Below are 21,589 nucleotides of genomic sequence, written 5' to 3'. Positions count from 1 at the left end.
CTCTATAGCCTCAGCTGAGACTGAAGCTGACTGTGGAACCACATCACATTACACGATGTCAGTTACCAGTGCAGTGGCTATTCAGGCAGTCCCAATGGCTATTTCAGAAGCTGGATATGCAATGTTTTAGGTCTTCCTGCTGAGGCACTCTTCAGCTTGCTAGTTCCTGATTGTGTGTTTGTTACATTTCAATAGGGGTGTTGCCAAGGCATGGAGCCAGGCTTACTTTGGAGAAGGCTCAGGCCCTGTGCTGCTGGATGAAGTGCGGTGCACCGGCAATGAACTATCGATAGAACAGTGTCCAAAAAGCTCCTGGCGAGAACACAACTGCGGCCACAAAGAAGATGCTGGAGTTTCCTGCACACCTCTCACAGGTACTTCAATTACCAATAATCACACAGGAAAATAGTGACAAATGCAGAGTTCATAGGTCTGCAAAGGGAATTTTTAAAGTTTGCAGATGCACAAAACCCCACAGTAATAAAGTGTTCTGGCAGTATCAAAATGAACCAGCTGTTGGCGATGGAAATATTACAGCTACAGAAAATCTCATTATTCCACACAAAGCCTTGGTTCCTCAGTAACATGCTAACTGCCACTTACTATGTGGGGCATGCCTTAACTGTGTATCACACCTCTCAATGGCGGTAACCATTTCAGCATAAAAGCAATGGGAAATAACAGAATATACAAAGAAAAAGATAAGGTGTATATACAGTGAAATCATGTAATCAGAGCCCACTCCTGTGGCCTTGGCATGTAATAAGGGCTTGGGGGATCAATATCTTTGTGCTATTTCTCTTACACTTAAGCAATTACATTATGCAACACTTCACAGCTGACCACGTGCATTGTGGTGTTTCTTTCATCTTCTCATTACATGACACCTAGTGATCAGCACTAGATTTAGTAGTCTAATATTCTGATCAGATACGGTAAATGCAATGTTTTTAATTTGTTTTAGAACAATAATTGGACCTAAGAAAAAACTGATTCTTGTTTTTGTTTTTCCTTACTTTTTAATGACACAGATGGTGCATTAAGACTAACAAGTGGGAAAGGCAGTCATGAGGGACGCCTGGAGGTCTATTATACTGGGCAGTGGGGCACAATCTGCGATGATGGGTGGACAGAGCTGAATACACAGGTGGTTTGCCGACAGCTGGGATTTAAGTAAGATTACTTGATATTAGATCTCTCTTTGACTTGACAATGATAACAAAACATTTACATGAACCCTAATTCAAGAGTCTGTTTTTTTTAATATTAGCTGAGTGCTTCATAGAAACTACTGAATTAAAATCCATTAAAGCCTGCTTCCCTCAGTCTCAAAGAGGTATTTATGGCCCCAGTTTAGGTAGAAGAAAAAGCTTAAACTGAGGTTGTGATTCAGCAGTCTTTATTCACTCTGTTCCTTCCAATCACCTTTGTGGCTGAGATGAATGCATACGCTATAGAGAAAAACTGATTTGTTGTCTTCTATTTTGCCAATGAAAGTTTGATCCTTCAAAATCTTTGCTTGTTGAACAGTCATTAAAAATCACAGACAGTCTCAAGGTATATATAAGTCCTTCTGGATCTAGCCCACAGTCTGGCCCTGGAACACTGTTATGTATTGAAAAGCATGTTTTAGAAAAAAATCCCATTAGTTTCACGCATTCACTCTTCACTACTTTTCCTACTGACTGTGTCTACAAAGATGCACTCTCACTAGGTGACTTGCCTTCAGACTGTAACAGCTCACATTCAAAAAAGAACTTTCTCATTTTTCCCCAGACTGTAACATTTAAATGTATGCATAAGACTAACAACATGCTTTACGTCTCACAGTCAGTGAAACAGCCATATACTTAATTGAAGGGAGGCCTTAGCCAAAGGTATTACATTCTCAACTTTGTATTAATGTAACAGTAATTCCTTAAAACAACATTACCAAAGAAGCAGCATATGGTGCTCTCATTGAATTTAATGCTAACTGAACCTGCTCAGTCATGGTTAACACTGTTTACTACTTGAGAAACCTTTATTTCTTCAGAAATAATTTATCTCCTTTCTAGTGCTTAAGTATCACATGCCCTCTGATCAACGTGGACCAAACTGTTATGTATATGTATGTGTTATGCAGGTATGGAAAAAGTGCACCCGAGAGCTACTCGGAAGGAAGCTCTGGGCCCATCTGGTTGGATGATGTCAGCTGCTCAGGGAAGGAGACAAACCTTCTGCAATGCTCAAGGAGAGACTGGGGAAAGCATGACTGCAACCATCAGGAGGATGTCAGACTCATTTGCCATCCAGATAATGACAGCCATAAACTCTCACTTGGTAAGGCATCTCTTTGGTAAGGTCACAGTATGAGTATTGCAGCGGGTGCAGATCCGAGCAAAGTATAGTATACTTAAGGATGCTCAAAATCTCAGTATTTGGCAGATGCGTGCAAAGAAGAAACAGGAAGGGAAAAAAGCTCACTTTTCTCCTGAAGATCATAGGAAGTCATCAAGCTTTGTTTAAAGGCACATAAACAGCCAGAACGTTAAAGATCAACACAAATTTGTAATGTAACAAAGTCAGATTCCAGAGATCCTGTTCTCTCAGTCTTCACCAGATTTTAGACCAATTCGGCACTTCCTAATGGTATACTGCATTTCACTCAGCACCCTCCAAGTTCTAACTATCTCATGCTATCAAAAGTTGGAGACATACCAAAGCACTGAGGAATATAAATAAACACTCTGTCTTGCAATGGCCTTTCATTCAGACAATCCGAAAAAAAGAGATGCGGAGAAAAAGGGGAAGTTCCACAGATAGCAAGAAGGAAGAGGAGCATGAAATTATTTCTGTATTACTATTGCCTATCATTTATATTGTGCCTGGGTGAATGTGCCCCACTTGCTGACCAGGACAGAATGATACAACAAACATAGATCAAAGAGCCGGTTCCGATGTCAGAAAGCCTACAAACTTGTATGAAAAAAGAATAAAAATACAAATAAGAAAACAATTGAGAGAAAAATACTAATTACATAGTGGCATTGTAGATCAAAATATATATAAATGAATTAAAAAAAAATCCTAAATGCACATGTAGATAATTAAAAAAGAATTCTGGCTATCAATCAGATATGCACAGTAAAAATTACAGGGGAACAATGGGTTCCTCAGCAATTCTGAAAAACAGTTTCATTTCTAAAATTTGCTGCATACAAAGTTTGTAGCTTGTCAGTAGGTAGCCTTTTACAAAATTGTTGCCTATATTCTTTAGTTTACCGAAGTATATTTTAGTTGATTTTGAAATCAGAATTATAACTACTGGAGTTAGATTCACAGCTTCTCCTGAAACGGAATGGATTTGTATGCCTGAGTGCCTCAAGTTCTCTGGAAATTATAGAGTGAAGCTCTATCCTGCAAACTAAGACATGGATTTACTACACGACATTGCTGCCTGTTGTAACAACAATCAGCACTTCCACATGTACTTCTCTAGTCTCTCCCTCTTTACAGTCTTTTTCTTTATATAGCCTTTTGACCCTCTCACAATCCAATGAATGTTTTATGTTGCAGTACAGTTCCATTATGTGTAGATGATGTCAAATCATATTTGGTAGAAAGAATTTTCTCTGACCAAAAATAACTGGAATTCAGATCATGACTGCTGTCTTTACAGATGCAAACCATCTGTGTTGCTTTGCTCAAACTCCTATAAAATATAATCTCAGCTGAAGGAGGTCTGGTTCAGTTAAATGCATCCATATGGTAACATTCTCACGTCCCCCATTACCAGAAAGTTACTGTATAATTTTGTGCTTATAAATATATACCTATATATGTACACACTAAAACACAAGATGATGAGATAACAATAAAATAGCTATACTGTCTCATTAATATCCCATGCCTCTAGCTGGGTAATATCATTTTCACCTAAATCATATTCTTCCAGAATAACACATCATTTCAACATGAAATGAAGACAGTATATCTGACATTTCCTACACGATTTCTGATTGTAAAGTGGACAAAGACTCTGTTGTTACAATTTATTTCCCAGCATTTGAAAAAGCCTTTTTTCTCCCTGTAAGGATGAATTCAGTGGGAAAATATGAGAAATTAGTAGATTATATGACTTGAAGAAATACAGACATTAAGGAACACTAAAAATGGGATAGAATACACTACAATAACTACAATAACTACAATAACATTTGTTTAGTATGCAAGATCATGACAATGTAGCTAAACAGAAAGTTAGTGAAGTTAATTCGTGTAACTGTCTAGGCAATATGAATTCCAGTATAAACAATATGCTTTAAATGACATTTGAAGCAAACAGACTTTAATTTTGTTTTCAAATCTTTTCTCTTTTAATTAATGAATTAAGCCAGATTTAACTTGCTCTGATACAGAGTAAGGTTTGGTATACAAAAGTTATTCATACTTTAAATTAATCCGAATTAAATATCAAATGCCTCAAAATAAATGTCTCAAAATACAGCTTTATTTAAGAGCATAACTAAGTAATTTCTCATCCTTTCAGATTTAGAAAAGATTAGAAACAGGTTAGAAGCATGAGGAACAATCTTTCCAACTATTCTAAAAAGAAACTCTCATTAGTGTATTACGGATTATAAAGTATGACATACTAAAAGATTTAGAAGGTGATTCTCACTGAAACATTATAAAGAGACCTCAGAGGAATTCATAACTGGTTTAAGGCTACTTGCATTGCTTGCATGCTATAAAGGAATTTTAACGTAAGCGAGAATCAAATGATTCAAAATTTAACTACAGGCCAAGCACTGAACGACCATTATTAATTAAGTCTGACTAATCCACATAAGTGAGATTTTGTATTATGAACATATCTGAATAAGCAATCAATTTAAATTGCTAGAAAAATAATCATGCATTAGTCTAGAATAACATGCTGCAGAACATTATGCTATCACACAAAATACACTACAGAGCAGCATGCATAACGGTAAGTAATAACTGAAGTTCAACACAATGCTGCACTTTTTTGGTGAGATAGTGGTTAAGAGGAGTTGTAGCCAGGAGTTTGAGAATGGATTTATGAATTGAGGTACAGTTAAATTCACCCATAAAGTTTCTGCAATTAAAATGTGTCCAGCTTGTATGGGTATCATATCAAAGATATCTCGGGTGTTTTCTGCCTTTAGGGGGAGAATTGCTCTGTGTCCATTGTGGTAAAATTCTGAGCTATGTCACCTATTTGTATGAAATGAAGGAACCAGATGAACTCTGAAGTGCAAAATACAGTATTATTTCATATTTGTCTTGTAATTTGTACAAACTGCTTCCCTTTGCTAGCCAGGAAAAATATGACTACTTAAACAGCTGATATTAAGCTTGTTGAACATAAACATCAGTTCATGCTATACACGAAACGTGATGAAAATGACTTAAAATACTAGTTCTTGCTTCTGTTGTGGTGAGGTGACAGCAGCAATTTATTCCCAGGTCCTCCCATCAGGCTGATGGATGGTGAGAATAAGAAGGAAGGACGTGTAGAGATTTTTATCAATGGCCAGTGGGGCACAATTTGTGATGATGGATGGTCTGATAAAGATGCAGCTGTAGTCTGTCGACAGCTTGGCTACAAGTAAGAAAACTCATTATGCTGTTTTTCAAGTTATCTGTTTGCTGTATCTAAAAATGTTAAGTTTCTGCAACTAAGTATCACCAACACATCTGAAACACCTTTTAAAACTTGTCTGTTTGGCATTCTTTTAGAAAAGTGTATTTACACTATCTGTATAAGTAGTAGTAAGGCTATGTCTTCAAAAGGAATATTCATTAACTAGCGTAACTGGGAAAAGGAATTTTAATATTCAAAGGCATATCACAGTGTGGCAACTAAAATGCAAGATAATAATAGTTATTAAAATTTTTTTGGAAGTTAAATATTCCAAATTACTATTAACTAAATACTATATTTTATTTGTTATTTATGGTGCTACATGTCTCTATGATATAAACATATTACACCAATTTGTTATTTTTTTTACACTTAGTTGCACTAATGTAACTGAGAAGCATATTTGATTTAGTGTATCTGCTCTGTGCTCTTTGCCACTCGAACTGTTAATTTACTTCTTTCATCTTCTGTTTTCAGATTTCTAAACATTTTTTATAAGTTAGGGTGAAATTTATAATTTTGAAAGAATGAGGAAAACTAATATTAACATCTAGAATAGCATAGATGATTAAATCTTCTGTGAACTATGAGGATTCTCTGTTTCATTTCTGATTTTGCGAGAGCTCTGTTTCACCATACTTAAGTGACAATTTTCATTCATATTACAATTTTTATATTGAATCATCTAGTCAACACAGAAAAACCTAAGGAACTGAAATTCTAGTGCTTTAGTGATTTGATGTAACAGCATATATAGAAAAACCTTAGGGAATTTAAAATGCCTTTTTCATTACAACAGCAAAGAAAATACAAAGATTCAGAACCTAGATCTGGTTTACCACAGTCTACTAAAATTGTCCGGAATTTGGCTAAAATTTTGAGGGTAATGGTTGTACTGTTTCAAAAAACTCTCAATCTGTTTTCATTGAAAGGTATAGTTTTGCATATTGTTAATATTTATCTTTTGTGAACCTTAATGATGATGACTTTGAAATCCATACAGGTTCTAACATAACTGTTAACATTTTTAATGAAATACAGCAACAGGTCAGTGTCCACTGTTAAAAGGTGTGGATATGATGTCTGCGGATTCAGATGTAGGCACACCAGCTACTGAATTCCTAGTTTCATGGTTATTTTCTTTTATTTATTGATCTGGCTTGACTCGATGTAGCTTAGAGATTTGATAAAAATGTTACACAAAGGATAATGGCTTCGGCCTGCATGACAGTAATTTGAATAAGCTTCATTTAATATAGGAATAGATCTGACAGGAAAAAACCACCCTCTAATTAAAACCACTGTAATGTACATGTGTCATTTTTGAACTAAGTTGCTTATCAGGCTTACACTACTCATAAGCAATTTTTTCTGGATACCTAAGAGCAGTAAAGATATAACAACTATAGGGCAGACATATAAATAACAGAACTAATATGAGCTGAAAAATATCCAGAACACTAGTTAAATACAACAGGAAACTAGTGAAATGTCTTCTCTGAGTGTATCTATAAAGAAATCTGAGCTTAAGAAATACAAATCATGTTATCTGTTTGCTGTATCTAACAATGTAAAGTCTGTGCAACGGAATATCATCAAATTATGTCTGAATACATAATATATGCCTTTTAAAATTGTCTGGTATTCATTTAGTAAAGCATATTTATAAATGTAGTAGTAGACTATGGCTTCAAAACTACACAACTTGACTTGTATTATCTCCCACTGAATCATCATTTTGTCTGCTTCATCCTCAGCCTCTCTGGCCTTTTACGTGTCTCCCTCAGATGTTCAAACTCAACCACTTATCCCCATCTTTTTTTTTTAAATCTCTGCAAGAACAGACAGTTGGCTGGATTCTCAATTTGTCCTGTCAGAATGTGTGTGTGTGTGTGGGGGGGGGGGTTAAGATTATAGGATATAACAGAGCACATGTTTCCTGAAGGACTAGGGATAGACACATTTTAGAAATCTAAAATTAGGTTCCAGAAACTGGGAGAGCTTGTCGGAAATGCTGGACCTTGGTGACCCTTTGTCTAGACAGTTGCATTCCACAAACCTGACTATGCAGTTATGTGCGCTGATGAGCTGGAATTGCTTCTGGGCCTAAGAGTTCACGCACACATCTTTTTGCTCAAGTTCAAATTATATTCAGCGGTGAATTGACTGTTCTAAAGCAAGGCTGGGGCTTCTGGGTTCATGCACCTGAGCTTGAGGGTTGATGAATGTTTCTTCTTTAGAAATAAACACATTATGACCTTTTCCTGGGAGGAATTCAAAAAACACCTAATACTGAAGTTGACATCAGTTTTCGTTATGACTGATCACAGAACTAAACAGTATCATTTGACTCCCTTTACAATGCTATGTTTAATTCTGAAGTCTTACCTACTGGGGAATTACGTTCCTTGGGGAAAAAAATTCACATATTTATGATTACAAATGGAAGAAAAAACTGCCTTAAAAAGGAAGACTTGTGCAAGCAAAGGGTAAACACAGAAAATGGACTGAGTTTTTCCTGTATATATTGTTCATATTGTCAGTACTTATCTGTACATTTATTTTACAAAATCCTGCTTTGGAACATTCTCAGCCATTTACTAGAGTTCATTCTGAGACGGAAATAAGAAAATTCCTGAGTTGGCAAAATCACTAGGTTCAAAGCAATACTAGTTTTAAAGATGTCTCGTTAAGCCAGTTTGTGAAATCCATGATTAATGTTAGAAAAACATAATATAAAGAACATTAGGAAACAGCCCTACTAATTGGCTAAAACCAGTCATGAAAACATAAAAATAATTAATAGCACCCTAATAAAAGTATATTTGTAGCAACATAAACACTAAGAGAACACACACCTTTTCTGAAGTACTATCCACTGTGTGATTTGGTTTAACATATGAAAGTGGAAACATACGAAAGGATACACACACATTTGTTAGGGGTGGACTAAAACCAGTTGTAAGAACACATTCCAGCATGTAACAAACATGTAAGGCTTAACACTTCTACATTTAGAGATCTCCCAATTATATGAAATAATTTTCTCTATTAAGCTGCACTCTTTGCTCTAGAACATCATGATTTTTACATTTGTTACCTAGTGGTTTTTTTTGTTAAGAGTGGGTATGGACACTTCTTTCATAGCCATTACCAGCAAACTGAGACATTATTGATGCACAGTAAGAGATAGATAGTTTTCATATAAAGGTATGAAGAGTCTGCAGTCCAAGTCTCGTGATTCAGTTCATGTCAATGCATGACTGCAATCCATATGCACTAAGTTCCCTCCTTCATCTTTGTCTCTCTACATCTCTTTCACCTAAAATATTTACATATGCGATCTCACAGATATCAGAGTATTCTTTGAGATATGGTAAGCCAATGGAGGCAATGCCCTTGTAAGTAGCCAGTAAATCTGCAGAGACAATTCTATACTACACTGCAATAAATACTTCTCTGGGAAAGGCTAAGAATACTGTAATGATTCACAACAAAGTAGTTTTCAATATCCTGAGGAACTTTAGAGCAATGCCCTAAAGCAGAAACTTTGTTTTTTTGATATAGAGATACCAAAACCAGGTAAGAATTTGCAACAAGTGCCTGTACTGTCTCACTATTTTGTAATAGCATACATGGACACATCAGCTGTCCACAGATACAGAGAGTGGACATTTTTTGTTGTTATCTGTCATCAGAATATCATTCACTAAAGAAAAATATTTGGAGCAAGAAGAGACACATTGCTTGTGACTGACAAGTTAAATCATACTAAACTCATTAGGCAAAGACTGCCCTATACTGGTTCCAAAGTCAGTTGAGCTTTGGATTATCTGGTAAATACACACTAGCCTTGGAAATTAAAAATGTGTAAGGATAGTTGACCTTGTGGTATCATCTCTGTCAAATGTTTTACGTGCTTCTCTTTCCTGGCTTTTTACAATTCATGCATTCTAACCAACATGCCCTACTTAGAAAACCTGCCTGCCTACCCTTCAATACGTGGTAAAAAAAATCCAAACAGGCAAGGCTTTCTATGTGCAAGTTTGAAAAAGCAGGCAGCTTGTACGTGTTACTTTCATGTTTCAATTATATGGATATGGGCAATTGACGGCTGGATTCTTTTGAGTTTGATCCAGCCACACTTCTAGTATGATGAAGCTTTGAAAATAGTATGACAAATCAAAATTCCTCCCCAAAAAAGAATCCTTAGCTGATGAACTAGGGCATGAACTCTTTATGCCATTCTCACCTATCTTCCCCAACACTGCAAGTATTAAAAAAGATATAAAAAGAGGTGTAAAGGAAAATAAATACTTTCTTGCCTAACACAATTTCATTCTTTCTTTACTCAAGCATTTCATTGTACATGCAGTTACCCTTTTGTATATATAGAAGTACTGTCCTTTCCAATATGCAATTATAAAATATCCTATAAAATGGAAACCTATGATATAGTGCAAAATTTTAGTTATCTAATATTCAGTATATTCTTATCACAATAAAGTATCAATGAATTGCTTTTAACTGATATGTAAACTTCTAGTTCAGACACACCTAGAGGCAGCTGTGGCTTCCTGCCCCACTCCTGTATAGCCAGTTTGGTGGTCTCCCACTTACAATTCTTTCTGACTCTTAAACCATATACAACAAACCATCTATTTTTTATTAAGAAGCATTATCCTAAGTAATTACAAGTAAAAGTCTATCATAAAGTTCCCAAATGAGATGCTTACATCCACAAGTCATGTTGGTTTTTTATTGCATTTGTTTATCCACTCCCTTATTTGGGAAAAAGGTTCACCATTCAAAAGAGGTCATTCACACCACTGACACTGCGGTCCTGGCTGAAGCTGTATGGCATTACAGACAAGCTATATGGATCAGGACTTCAAACCCTAATAAAATGTCCTAAGTCCAACATTTAAATACTTAGGTTTGATACTTATACAAGCATAGGATTATCATACTGACCTTCTTTGTAAAGTGCCTTGAGGCCTACGTACAAAAATGCTACAAAAGCACTAAGTACTGGGTTCCTCCCAGGAAAAGGTGGGTGCTGAGACTTAACTGCATTCAGCCTTTCTCCAATTTACAGTTTTAGAACTCAACTGAGGGGTGCACTTTAAAAATGTCATGACAACAAAATATGTTAATAACTATTAACGACTAACAGATCTGTAAATCATAGCTCCTACTACACTGCAAGTATACTGTATATAACTGGCCCATTTTTCTGTGGGAATCAGATCAGAACAAATTATTTTTAGCATTCACAGATGCTGATTTTATATAAGGATTAAAGAGATTATGAAAAAGCAGCTTTCATATATTTTGCTGTATAGATATTTGTAATACCATTACAATGTAAAATACTTTGCATAGTGCCTTCTAACTGGATACATAAAAGCACTTCTTAAGCATTAATAAACAGTAGCAAATTTGTTACAGTTACTTTTTTCCTACATAAAAAAGTAACAGAGGCAATGAGAAGAAAAGTTGTCATCAAGTGAATCAGTGACAGGTCTTGGAATAAAACGTCAATGTCTTTCACTACTCACTCTGAAATATTTCAGTTGAGTAAAATGCAGAATAATGCCTCAAAATGTTTCATTAAAAAAATATGCTCTGTTTCCAGAGGTCCAGCTAGAGCAAGGACAATGGCATATTTTGGGGAGGGCAAAGGCCCAATCCACGTGGATAACGTGAAATGCACAGGAAATGAAAGATCCTTGGCAGATTGCATTAAGCAGGACATTGGGACGCACAACTGCCGTCACAGCGAGGATGCGGGGGTGATCTGTGACCACCTAAGCAAGAAGGCCCCTGGGAACAGCAATAAAGGTGAAGCCCTGTTGTGAGTGACAGACCGACAGGTTTCGATGGGGAACTGTCATGGTAGGAAGCGACAGATGTAAACAATCCCACCTCACAGAGGAAACAGTTATTTCAAAAGAATTCTAGAAACAAAAGTGGTGGAAGATCCTCTCTGCTTACACTGTGTGATCTTATTGCTGTGCAAAGGAATCAAAAAGATTATTCAAATGATACAGGGTATTTGTCAACCGTAGTAGTTCACGACAGCCAGGTTTCTTAAGTTGTACGAGGGACATGAAAACGCAAAAAACCTGGACAGCTACTTTCAATTTTTGAACGTATAGCTTATCTTCAGCTGAGGACTGAGACGTATGAGGTATGCCAAGTTCTGCTTCCACTTACATGAAGTAAGGAAGAACCCTATAAAAAAATCCTACGCTTGAGAAGCAAAGCACAAATGTGTAAACTGCTCCATGATCACTGTCAAAAGATCTCAGCTAAAAAGAATTTCTAACTCTGAGAGAATTGAGTGTATTTTCCCTGAGCAAGATTTAGTTGTTAAAAACTACCATGAAACACAGAATAACTTCAGCTTTTTTCTTTTTATTTTTTTAGTTAACTCTCATTGAAGATTGGCCACTTTTCATTTTGCATTTAATGCTGTCTATATCTCCCTTTCTGGTTTAGATTCTCTTGCTTCTGTTTGTGGATTGAGGTTACTACATCGTCGACAAAAGCGAATAATTGGTGGGAAAAATTCTTTACGGTAAGTATTTGGTAAAGACAAGTAATTTTGAATGTAAAGCTTCTAAGACATGTATTTGCCCTAAGTGATTTGCCTAATTTATGGTTTTATTGTAGGTTTGTTGGTTTTTTTCTTTTGGCTTGTCATGAGGTAGAAGCAGGAATATACTCAAAGCAAACTTGGCAGGAAATTAAAAAATATTCATTGATAAATACTTGCAGCTTTAGCTGAAACTCTGTAGATGCTTATGGGTTTGGTCCTTGATTGGGTTAAATTTCTTACTTTCAAAATAACCATTTTACTTTTTTCTAAAGGGTATCTTGATATCCCATTGTCAGCTACATGAAGCTACTTACACCAAAGAAAAGGCCTGGGTATGATTCATTGCCCAAGACCTGATTTTCATTCACAAAATAAGTCTCAATGATGACACTGCTATAAAACCAGGCTTTCTGTTAACACTTTGTTCTTAGCTTTTAATGACAAGTCTACATTTAGTTAATATAAACAGATTAACTGAATACTACTACTAAATGCTACGATAGGAAGTACAGGCTTTATTTTCGTAACAGTTCGGAGTAACCACAAAAAATATATATTCACAGAATCTTACAAAAGGGATTGTAAAAAATACACTTATAGTATCACTACATGTCATTGGGCAACCTATTTCAAAGTACATGCACAGCATCAATCAATCCATTTAAAAAAAAGACACTGCCTAAGTGGAGGAGCTTCAAAGAACAGTAACAAGAGGGAGCCCAGAAAAGGATTTAAATACAGTTACACAGAGCAAAGTACGATTACTTAGCTTAGTAAGGAGACAAATGACCATAAGAAACAATGCATTGTGCAGAAAAAGAAGAGCAAGAATTATTGTCTCAGAATATGTGTACAAAGGACACTGGATGAAATGAAATGGTGACAAATAATGGATTGCACAATTAAGTCAGAACAAGAAACTTGATCTCATAATAAATAAGCACAGGGACATTAAATGAAGCCAAAAGGTGAGAGAAATCCAATAGCATACTTAGAAATGCTTCAAAATCAAGAAGAGGAACATATGAACAGTATCAGAGAAGGACTCTGTCACAAGAAGTCATTAAGGCAAAGAACTTGAAAAAGTTTGAAAAGGAACTGGATATTTATATACATACCAGCAATTATGCCATTTTGGAAAGGCATATTAAATCCCATCTTCCAAAACTGAAAAGTAGCTAAATTGTTTTATGCTTTATGGGAAGTAAAATCTTCCACCTTACTTTAAAACATTTGGCACTGGCAACTCTGAGATAGGAAGCTGGACTAGATGATCCTGGGCAGCTCTTGCACTCCAGCATACCTACTATTCAAGTTGACAGTAGTCAGAAAACACCTAAGTGTACTTTTTGCTTATTCTTGGATGTTGCTGTTGCTCACAGGTGCATATCTCTCCCTTGTGATTCCGTATTTTGCTAATCTATTAAACTGGAAAAAAATAATCTATCCTGTCTTCATAGGCCTGCAAATATGTATCCCAGATTTACTATACAAAACAGATGATCACAGGCTGAAAAAAAGGTGCTAATCTATTACTTGTGGTTTCTACAGTTGCTTTAGACCTCTTGGTTTGCCAGCTTCCCTTTTCAAACAGCTCAGAACTGACAAAGATACTAACACAGACACGAAAGGATGCTGGGTTAAGCTTTTCAAGAAATTCCCTTCTTTCCCCTCTCCAGCTGACAGGAAATTTCTGGTTTGTTGACTTGGACGGTATTTGGCGAGGACCCCACAGAATGTATTTTTGGCACAATGAATGCAATCTGAGAAGGGAAAATTAAAATAATTGACAGTGGGAGAAAGCACTCAGAGTGCTAGATACCCAAACAATCCGTAAAGTAATCCTGACCATTGTTAAATGGAATTTTGAATGCTGCAGGAATATGAAGGTATTCTCAACTGTTACTCAATAAATAACACGGTTTACAAGCTATGTCAGTCAAAGAAGCTAAATAGGATTTACATTGAAGGTAACTGACTACCTTACTTTTCCATTGTTGTACCCTGAACACAAGGTTTTATGCCCTCTGTAGGGGTGGCTGGCCATGGCAGGTTGCAATCCGACTGAAATCTTCTCATGGTGATGGAAGACTCTTGTGTGGTGCTACCCTAATCAGCAGCTGCTGGGTCCTCACTGCTGCACATTGCTTTAAAAGGTAGGTCTCCCTTCAATAGTGAAGTGTATTTTCAAACTACTTGGTTGTTCTGGGTAAAGGCAAAAAAATTCCAGTTCAAGCCCACTGAAAACAGTTCCAAAGAATTTGCCTTTGGTTCAAAAAAATCCTACCAACAAACCTCCTTTCCCACGAAATAAACAAAAAATCCTAATACATTGAAATTATTCTGGGTGTCATCATGCATGAGATTTATATTCATATATATTATCTAGCTTTTTTAAATGTCTTTTCCCATTTTTGCATAAATAGATACTCTGTCACTGAGAATTCTCCTATTCAGTTTTCATGATATCCCCTCTCCAGTACTTTTGTCATCAGGAATTCACTGCCAATGAAGTTACTGTAACATAAAAATACCAACTTGCACAGTAAGGGAGTTGGTTTAATATTTTAAGCTTTTGACAGAAATTATTTCACTGGAATCCTTACAAAAGGTTGCACTGTGGGCGGGTATAAAAGCATAGAAGAATGGCATTGCAGTTTTGAGGATATTTGCTAGAATTTGCACAAGTGGGCTGCAGAAATCTTAACTTCAGACTTTGAGCACACTAATAACTAGAGTCAGATCTACTTTTACTTGAATGGAAACTGTTATCCTTGCTTAGCGCCAGATGCACATCTCATTTTCATGTTTCATGAAAATAATGAAGGACTTTTCTTGGTAGTATTTCAAGATGAAATGGTCAAACGCAATAGAACATCTGCCTACTTCTACTGATGTCCCAGTTGTTTCTGCAGAACTATGAAAGCACTCTGGTTTCTATGATCAAAATTTATAGAAAATGGCTTCCTATTCCCCTGTTCATCACCTCTATAGTGATTACTAAGGATGCAACTTAAGCTCTTGAGAAAGCCTTTGATTAAAGGCTTGAAAACAACGCAGTCCTTTCTTTTACCTTAAAGATCCTCTTCAAGGAAAGAAAAAGGGACATGACAGGAAGCCAGTTAGTTTTTCTGTGTGCAAATCAGTATCTTAGTTACCCAATTCTTTGCCTTATTAGAACGCTTTCATGAAGTTTGGTGACCCAAGTTAGTATTTGCTGTGCTGCTGCAATTGCAATGCATTCTTAGCATAAGCACTCCCAACAGAATATATTACCTGTTTTTCCCAATGGCTTGCTTACATAGCTGGGGGTCCAAGTCGTTACTGAATGTGCTGCCAAAGCGTGCCCATTTGGGACACTTTGCTGAACAGCCACATGATGGGGCAGTGTTATGGATGAGCAGCACGGCTGCAGCGCTGTACCTATGATACTTGCAGATTAGTGCACGGGTCTGTTACAGGCCATCCTAAAACTGTTACATGTGGTCTCACCGACCAAAGTAGCATTTTGCCCCAGATGTTGCATTTAAAACTGTGAAACCTAGTTCTAAGCATGCAACTCCAAACAGCCTGTGGATGCACTACTGCTTACTGTAAAAGAGAGAAGGCACCTTTAGCTCTAAGTTGACATTGGACAGACTGGGCAGAACTTCCTAATGATCTCAGAGTGATTTTAAGGGGCTAGGTTTCCAAGAGCTATCTATAGATCAAGCGCCTTCTTCACATATTTTCCACAGACAAGAGAAAGGCCAGTATACCATTTCTCATACCCTGCAAATTGGAACAGTGCTTAAATAACAAAAGTGGTCTCATCTGTACTATGGATAAAAATTAAATACAATTTTATGCATGATGAAAGGAATTGTTTGCTGGTAGTATAGCAGCATTACTGGTTTCTGTAATTTCACAGACAAATAATTTAAGATCAAAAATTGTTTGAAGCTATTTTTCCTCTCATAACCCATCCATCTTATTAGCAAGTGGTTCTGACAGCTATAGAGAATTTGCAGGTTTATACATAAAAAAATAGTAACTTTGGATAGTCAGAAATACAAGGCATATAAAAACAGGAAATTATAATGACCATGATGTAATTTTAGGAAGTACAGTGTTACTTGAACATTGTACTATTCTAATAATATAACTCTTATTTAAGTGCTTCTTTAGGCATTCCTGAATGCCCATGTATACTTCAACATGGTCCTAGTAATTTTGTTTTGAGAACCTGAGGCACAGTGGAACCAAACACCTAGTAAGACACCAGAAACCAAAGTAGACACCAGAATTAAAACTAATTTTTCTCAAATTCAGCATGAATGGTAACATGCATTTAGGTGTGCCTTCAATATCAGTACATTACTTGACTGGCAGCAGGATGATATTAGCATGGTAGCTGATGACTAATCCATCCTCCAGTTGGCTGGGAAATAAACCTGACAGGAGGTGCTAAGGTGCAACATCACCAGGTTGCTCTAGAACTTCAAGGCATGCCCAACCCAGCCATCCGGCAGAGGGGTAATACTCTGAAAGCAACATAATTTTCCAGCTATGAAGGACTCACAGATGACTCCTCTGCCTCCACTCTTCTAGTGTGACGAGCTGTGGTGGTTCTGTCAGAGGTGACTTTTTGGTGAGGAGGACTGGCCACCCCTGAGCTACTTTGCCTTTTTTTATGTACTGAGGCTGTATTACATCTGGCAAATACCAACTACTACAGGGAAAGAAATGTAATTGTCTACAGATGAAGAAATCAGTTTAAGAAAGCCTTATGTGTGTGAGTGTGCATAGAAATATGGTAAAGCTGTGCAAAGACTGCTCATTAAGTGTCTCACTAGAAGCCTTGTAGCTATTAAAGTTTCATATTTTTGCAGGAGAAGCAGCACTTCTCATTCTATTAAATGTTCACAATCAGAACTTTTAATTAAGATAAGCTTTTCTGGATCTCCTTTCTTCATTATTCTGCTATAAATGACCATCATCCATAACACAGAAAACCAGCAGGAACCTGTTAAAGGGAACACTGTTCCTTTTGTCAAAATCAAGGATGTAACATTAAATAGAAGCAGCAAGTTTTCTGCTATACTATCTGATATATGGCTGACATGCACTAGTCATAAAAAACTTTCCTTCATGCTTAGGCTTACAAGTCAAAATAAACAAAAATCAAGTTCCTTTGGTTATTAAATCAGTTTAGGAAGGAACTGTGGTCATTTCTCATCTAAATTACAAACACCTAACACATTAGTGACTCCGTAGTACTCTGACTTCCATGAGGTTTAAAAAAATATGAAGAAACCACACAACCTCTTCCCCCTTCAATGTGCATTAAAGATAATGGATAGAGTATATGGTAAATCCTGTAACTGATGTTGTGAATAAGGTCTATAAACTAAAATGCAGAGGCACCCCTTGCATTTAAAAAAAATACAGATTTATACCATGTAAAATTTCCTTTGTCTAGTTGAGAGCCAGATTTCCATTGCACCACTGATACTACACATCTGCAAAATACTGTGATTGTGTTTGTTTATATATACAAAACCTATATGTCAATGTACACAGTGGTTAACTTAGATGGGCAAATATATTTTAAAGGTAAACAAGCTTTCCTAATCCAGAAACTATCAGCATAGCACTAATAGGTGATTTGCTGCACAGAGCCAAAAGTGTATCTATAAATTACAAAAGTATTTTCAGTGACCTTCTGGAAATGTTTTTGGCAGATTATGTCAGGCAAATATATATTTAATGCTAATGACCTTGTACGTTTGTATTTCAATGTGACACTCAGACGTGTACCAAAAATTGTTAAACTATTACTTTCAAACATTCAAAGATCATTATCTAGCAATACATTCTAGGGTACAGAATCCTATTTATGATAGGTTTTAAAGGCAATGAGATCAACAGTTAAAAACAATGGCTGTAGTAAAAATTATTAAACTATTTAATATTGCTTAAGTGGCAAAGGAAACGGCATCATTTTACTGAACTTACTGGGCTCAAATTGCTGTATCATTGAGATTCTTAAGTGGAACGTCATCATGCAGTTATGAAATTTGAGCTGAAAAATGTATCTATCTGAGATGTCAGTAACAAAAACAACTCTTCCATTTATTTTAGTGGGGGTTTTGCATTTAAGTTAGAGTAATTCAGATGAAAGTAACACAAAGTCATTTTACTGCAATAGTAAGTTAAGTGCTTTCTGTATCAGCTTCCTTTTCTAAATTACTCTGAGGAAAATAGATGTTACAAAGTTGGCTAATGCATCAGCCAAGATTGTTTGTAATCTTGCCCATCCAAGAAGTGACACCAGAGAAGTACTTAGTTGGCTGTATAACCCATCCCAGTGTTACTACACCCTTTATGTTCTGAGCATTACATCTGTTCTGTAAATAGATTTTGTAAAAGTGAAATACAGTTTGATACTGTGCACCCTGACCACTCAGCTATCTGCCTCTACACTGACCTTGCCCACTTTGGAGAGGGGCACAGGAGTTGTGCTGTCAGTGTATACAACATTTTATAGCTGGGTGTTTTATTCCTCTGTTCCAAGAGTTTCACAGGGGACCAATGCATTGATTAGCTTATACAATAAAATGAGCTACCAGGATCTGTCAGTTTGGTTTTCACAGTGTATTTAAACTGCCTTATATACCATAGTAGCATGCTTTCTGTCAAACAATCAACATCGTGGGTACTTCCATGAAAAAGATGGCCAAAGCGATCAATATACTTGCCCTTGATTTGGTAGTTTCTCTTGCTGCAACCAATTCAGAAATCTTTAAACTGTAGTTCTAGGAAATACACTATGGAGTGATATAAAAAGAACAACTATAGGTTAGAAGGTGATAGAACACTGTAGGGTATTTTCTGCACATGTATTACAAATTTCCTGTTGAAGGCTATGAGGGAAAGGGAGAAGTCAAAGGAAAAATATTTAGGTTAGCTTAACCAGATTTTTAAATAAATAAATGTACCCAACAGTAGTCCCTTATTTGCATTTTCCTGAGAAGGGATGTGTGTCCTGTAATCCAAAAATCTCCAAAGGCATGCACAGAAAACTGTTGTTTCAGCCACATTAATCATCTCTAAGGTATTTACCATTTAGTCTATGATGTGAAAAGAAATGGGGTCATATTAGATGTAAAACAAGTCTAAGATTTACAGGCCTTCTGTCACTTTGACAATAGGTGCTTGTGATGCACATATGCTTTGTTTTCCTTTTTTTATCAAGTTATCTAAGCCTCTAGAATTTCTCAACCAGCCTACAAAGCAAGCTTGAAAACTGTTTTCATTTCAGTAATTATCTGCAGCATCACAGTGATGTTAGTACTGAGGTTTTCTTTATAATTACTGGCAGTTTGTGTTACCCTTATGAAATACATTTATAACACAGATGTTGCTTGCACCTTTGAGATATGTGCCAGTCATGGCAGATGGCCACAAGAAACCTTGCTTGTGAAAATACACAAAAAAGGAACATAGTCCAACCTTAAACTTCAGGAAAAGTTTTTTTCATATTCTTTAGGACACACTTGAATGTTAATCTAAACAGCTGAGAAAGCAACTTTGCTCTTTAAAAACCCTTTTGGTATCGGTATTCATATGAGTAATAAAGACACTCCTCAAATCTGTTCGCACGCTCAGGATCTGTTTCTGCATGAACCGGCCCTATTTGTTTTCACCTCAAACTTAGGTATGGCAACACCACTCGGAACTATGCTGTGCGAGTTGGAGACTATCACACACTGGTACCAGAAGAGTATGAGGAAGAAATTGGAGTCCAACAGATTGTGATGCATAAAGAGTACAGGCCCGACAGCAGCGACTATGACATTGCATTAGTGAGGCTACAGGGGCCAGAAGAACAGTGTGCCAGATTTAGTACCCATGTCTTACCTGCTTGTTTGCCATTAAGGAGAGAGAGACCACAGAAAACTGCTCCCAACTGTTTTATCACTGGATGGGGTGACACAGGTAAAAATGTTTTAATGACTTCCACCCATCGATCTCGTTACCTGAGGCTGCTTATTTAAAAAAAAAAAAAAAAAATCTCAAATACCTAAAATAAGAAAATGCCCAAAATGGAACAATTTTACTCTTTTTACATAGGGGAATATTTTCTCTCCTTAAACAGGAATGAGAACACTTTGTTTACTGAATTTAGTTTGTGTTTGAAAAGTGGCAATTAACCATGCCACTCCGAATCACAGAACTACACAGTAAAATGGCCTCATTAAGATTGACAAGCATGAATGAAAAGTTTATTTCTTGCCAGGCACACCCTGTGCAGCAGCTTATCACTCCCTGCCTCAGAACATAACTAACAGCTCTAATATATTTGGTTTTAAGGTAAGTACACTGAATATTTTAGAAAGGTTATTTAAATACTTCAATAGAAAAATGGATACAAAATACACACCTAATAGAATTTCAAATGACATTTTTAGTCTCCTTTGTTACCACTAACATTTTCAATCAGCAGTTAGATTTAAATAAGAGAACATCTTGCCAAAGTTTACAAGACCCACAATGCAATCTGCAATCCAGGCTTCTGGAACAAACTAGTCACTTTTTAAATCAGTACAAGATTCTTCCTCTTCAAAGGTCTTTGTCCTTTAAATGTTTAACAAATTAATAACCATGTTTTACTTTCATGTTTTTATGGTGCTGAATACAGTGCAAGACAGCAACCACACTTGAGCCTTTGTTCCACTGACTCATTCAAACTGGCAAGGAGACAAGGCGACAAGGCAAAATATCAGTTCTTCCTCCTTACATGGATTAATCTGTGTGCACAGATGTCTGGGTCACTGTACTACAATAAAGAAGATAGACTTGTAGGGTGGGGTTTTTGCTAAAAACAATTGCTAATTCATTGCCAAGCTCTATCTAGCTTTTTACACAATTCACTGAAAGTTCTGCAATACTGTTAACTTAGGACATCTATTTAAGGAAACATTAATGAGTGCAATAATTGGCTTTAATTACGGTGAGAAATTACATCATTACAGTACTTCACACTTACTATATGAATCATAATTACTTTACAAGCATTAAGATTTTACTTAAAAAAAAACCCAAAACTAGCTTTAATTTCTCATGTTTCCAACTGAAAAAAGCAGTGCAAGCTATAGAAAAAACCCTAAATTATTTAAATCTTGACATTTTATAAGCAGAACAGTGCTTATACAATGCAGGAATCACTACAGACAAAGAAAACCAAAGGACAGGTTCTGGTCACCCCCACAAAATGAAGATTCCTTTTGGTCAGGAGTGCAATTAGTACTCTGGTGCATAGAAATTACCAGGATTGTACAAGATTCAAG

At 36.3% G+C, this 21,589-nt stretch overlaps 1 protein-coding gene across 2 annotated transcripts in view; it reads left to right on the top strand.

Moving 5' to 3' along the window:
* The window catches only part of PRSS12 (serine protease 12), a 42,575-nt gene that overhangs the window by 18,970 nt on the left and 2,016 nt on the right, over nucleotides 1-21,589 (top strand). Inside the window, exons 5-12 of one of the 2 annotated variants that reach the window (XM_075751025.1) lie at nucleotides 196-374; nucleotides 1,032-1,173; nucleotides 2,126-2,322; nucleotides 5,476-5,617; nucleotides 11,292-11,497; nucleotides 12,158-12,236; nucleotides 14,291-14,413; nucleotides 19,957-20,237. In XM_075751025.1, the coding sequence (XP_075607140.1) occupies nucleotides 196-374; nucleotides 1,032-1,173; nucleotides 2,126-2,322; nucleotides 5,476-5,617; nucleotides 11,292-11,497; nucleotides 12,158-12,236; nucleotides 14,291-14,413; nucleotides 19,957-20,237 (1,349 nt within the window). Of the gene's footprint in view, nucleotides 1-195; nucleotides 375-1,031; nucleotides 1,174-2,125; nucleotides 2,323-5,475; nucleotides 5,618-11,291; nucleotides 11,498-12,157; nucleotides 12,237-14,272; nucleotides 14,414-19,956; nucleotides 20,238-21,589 lie in introns of both variants that reach the window. The other variant, XM_075751024.1, reaches the window with a different exon arrangement.

Source organism: Balearica regulorum, chromosome 4, assembly GCF_011004875.1.
Source record: "Balearica regulorum gibbericeps isolate bBalReg1 chromosome 4, bBalReg1.pri, whole genome shotgun sequence".
Taxonomy (NCBI): domain Eukaryota; kingdom Metazoa; phylum Chordata; class Aves; order Gruiformes; family Gruidae; genus Balearica; species Balearica regulorum.
Note: the sequence above shows the minus strand (reverse complement) of the source record. Positions and strands in the feature narration are given on the sequence as shown.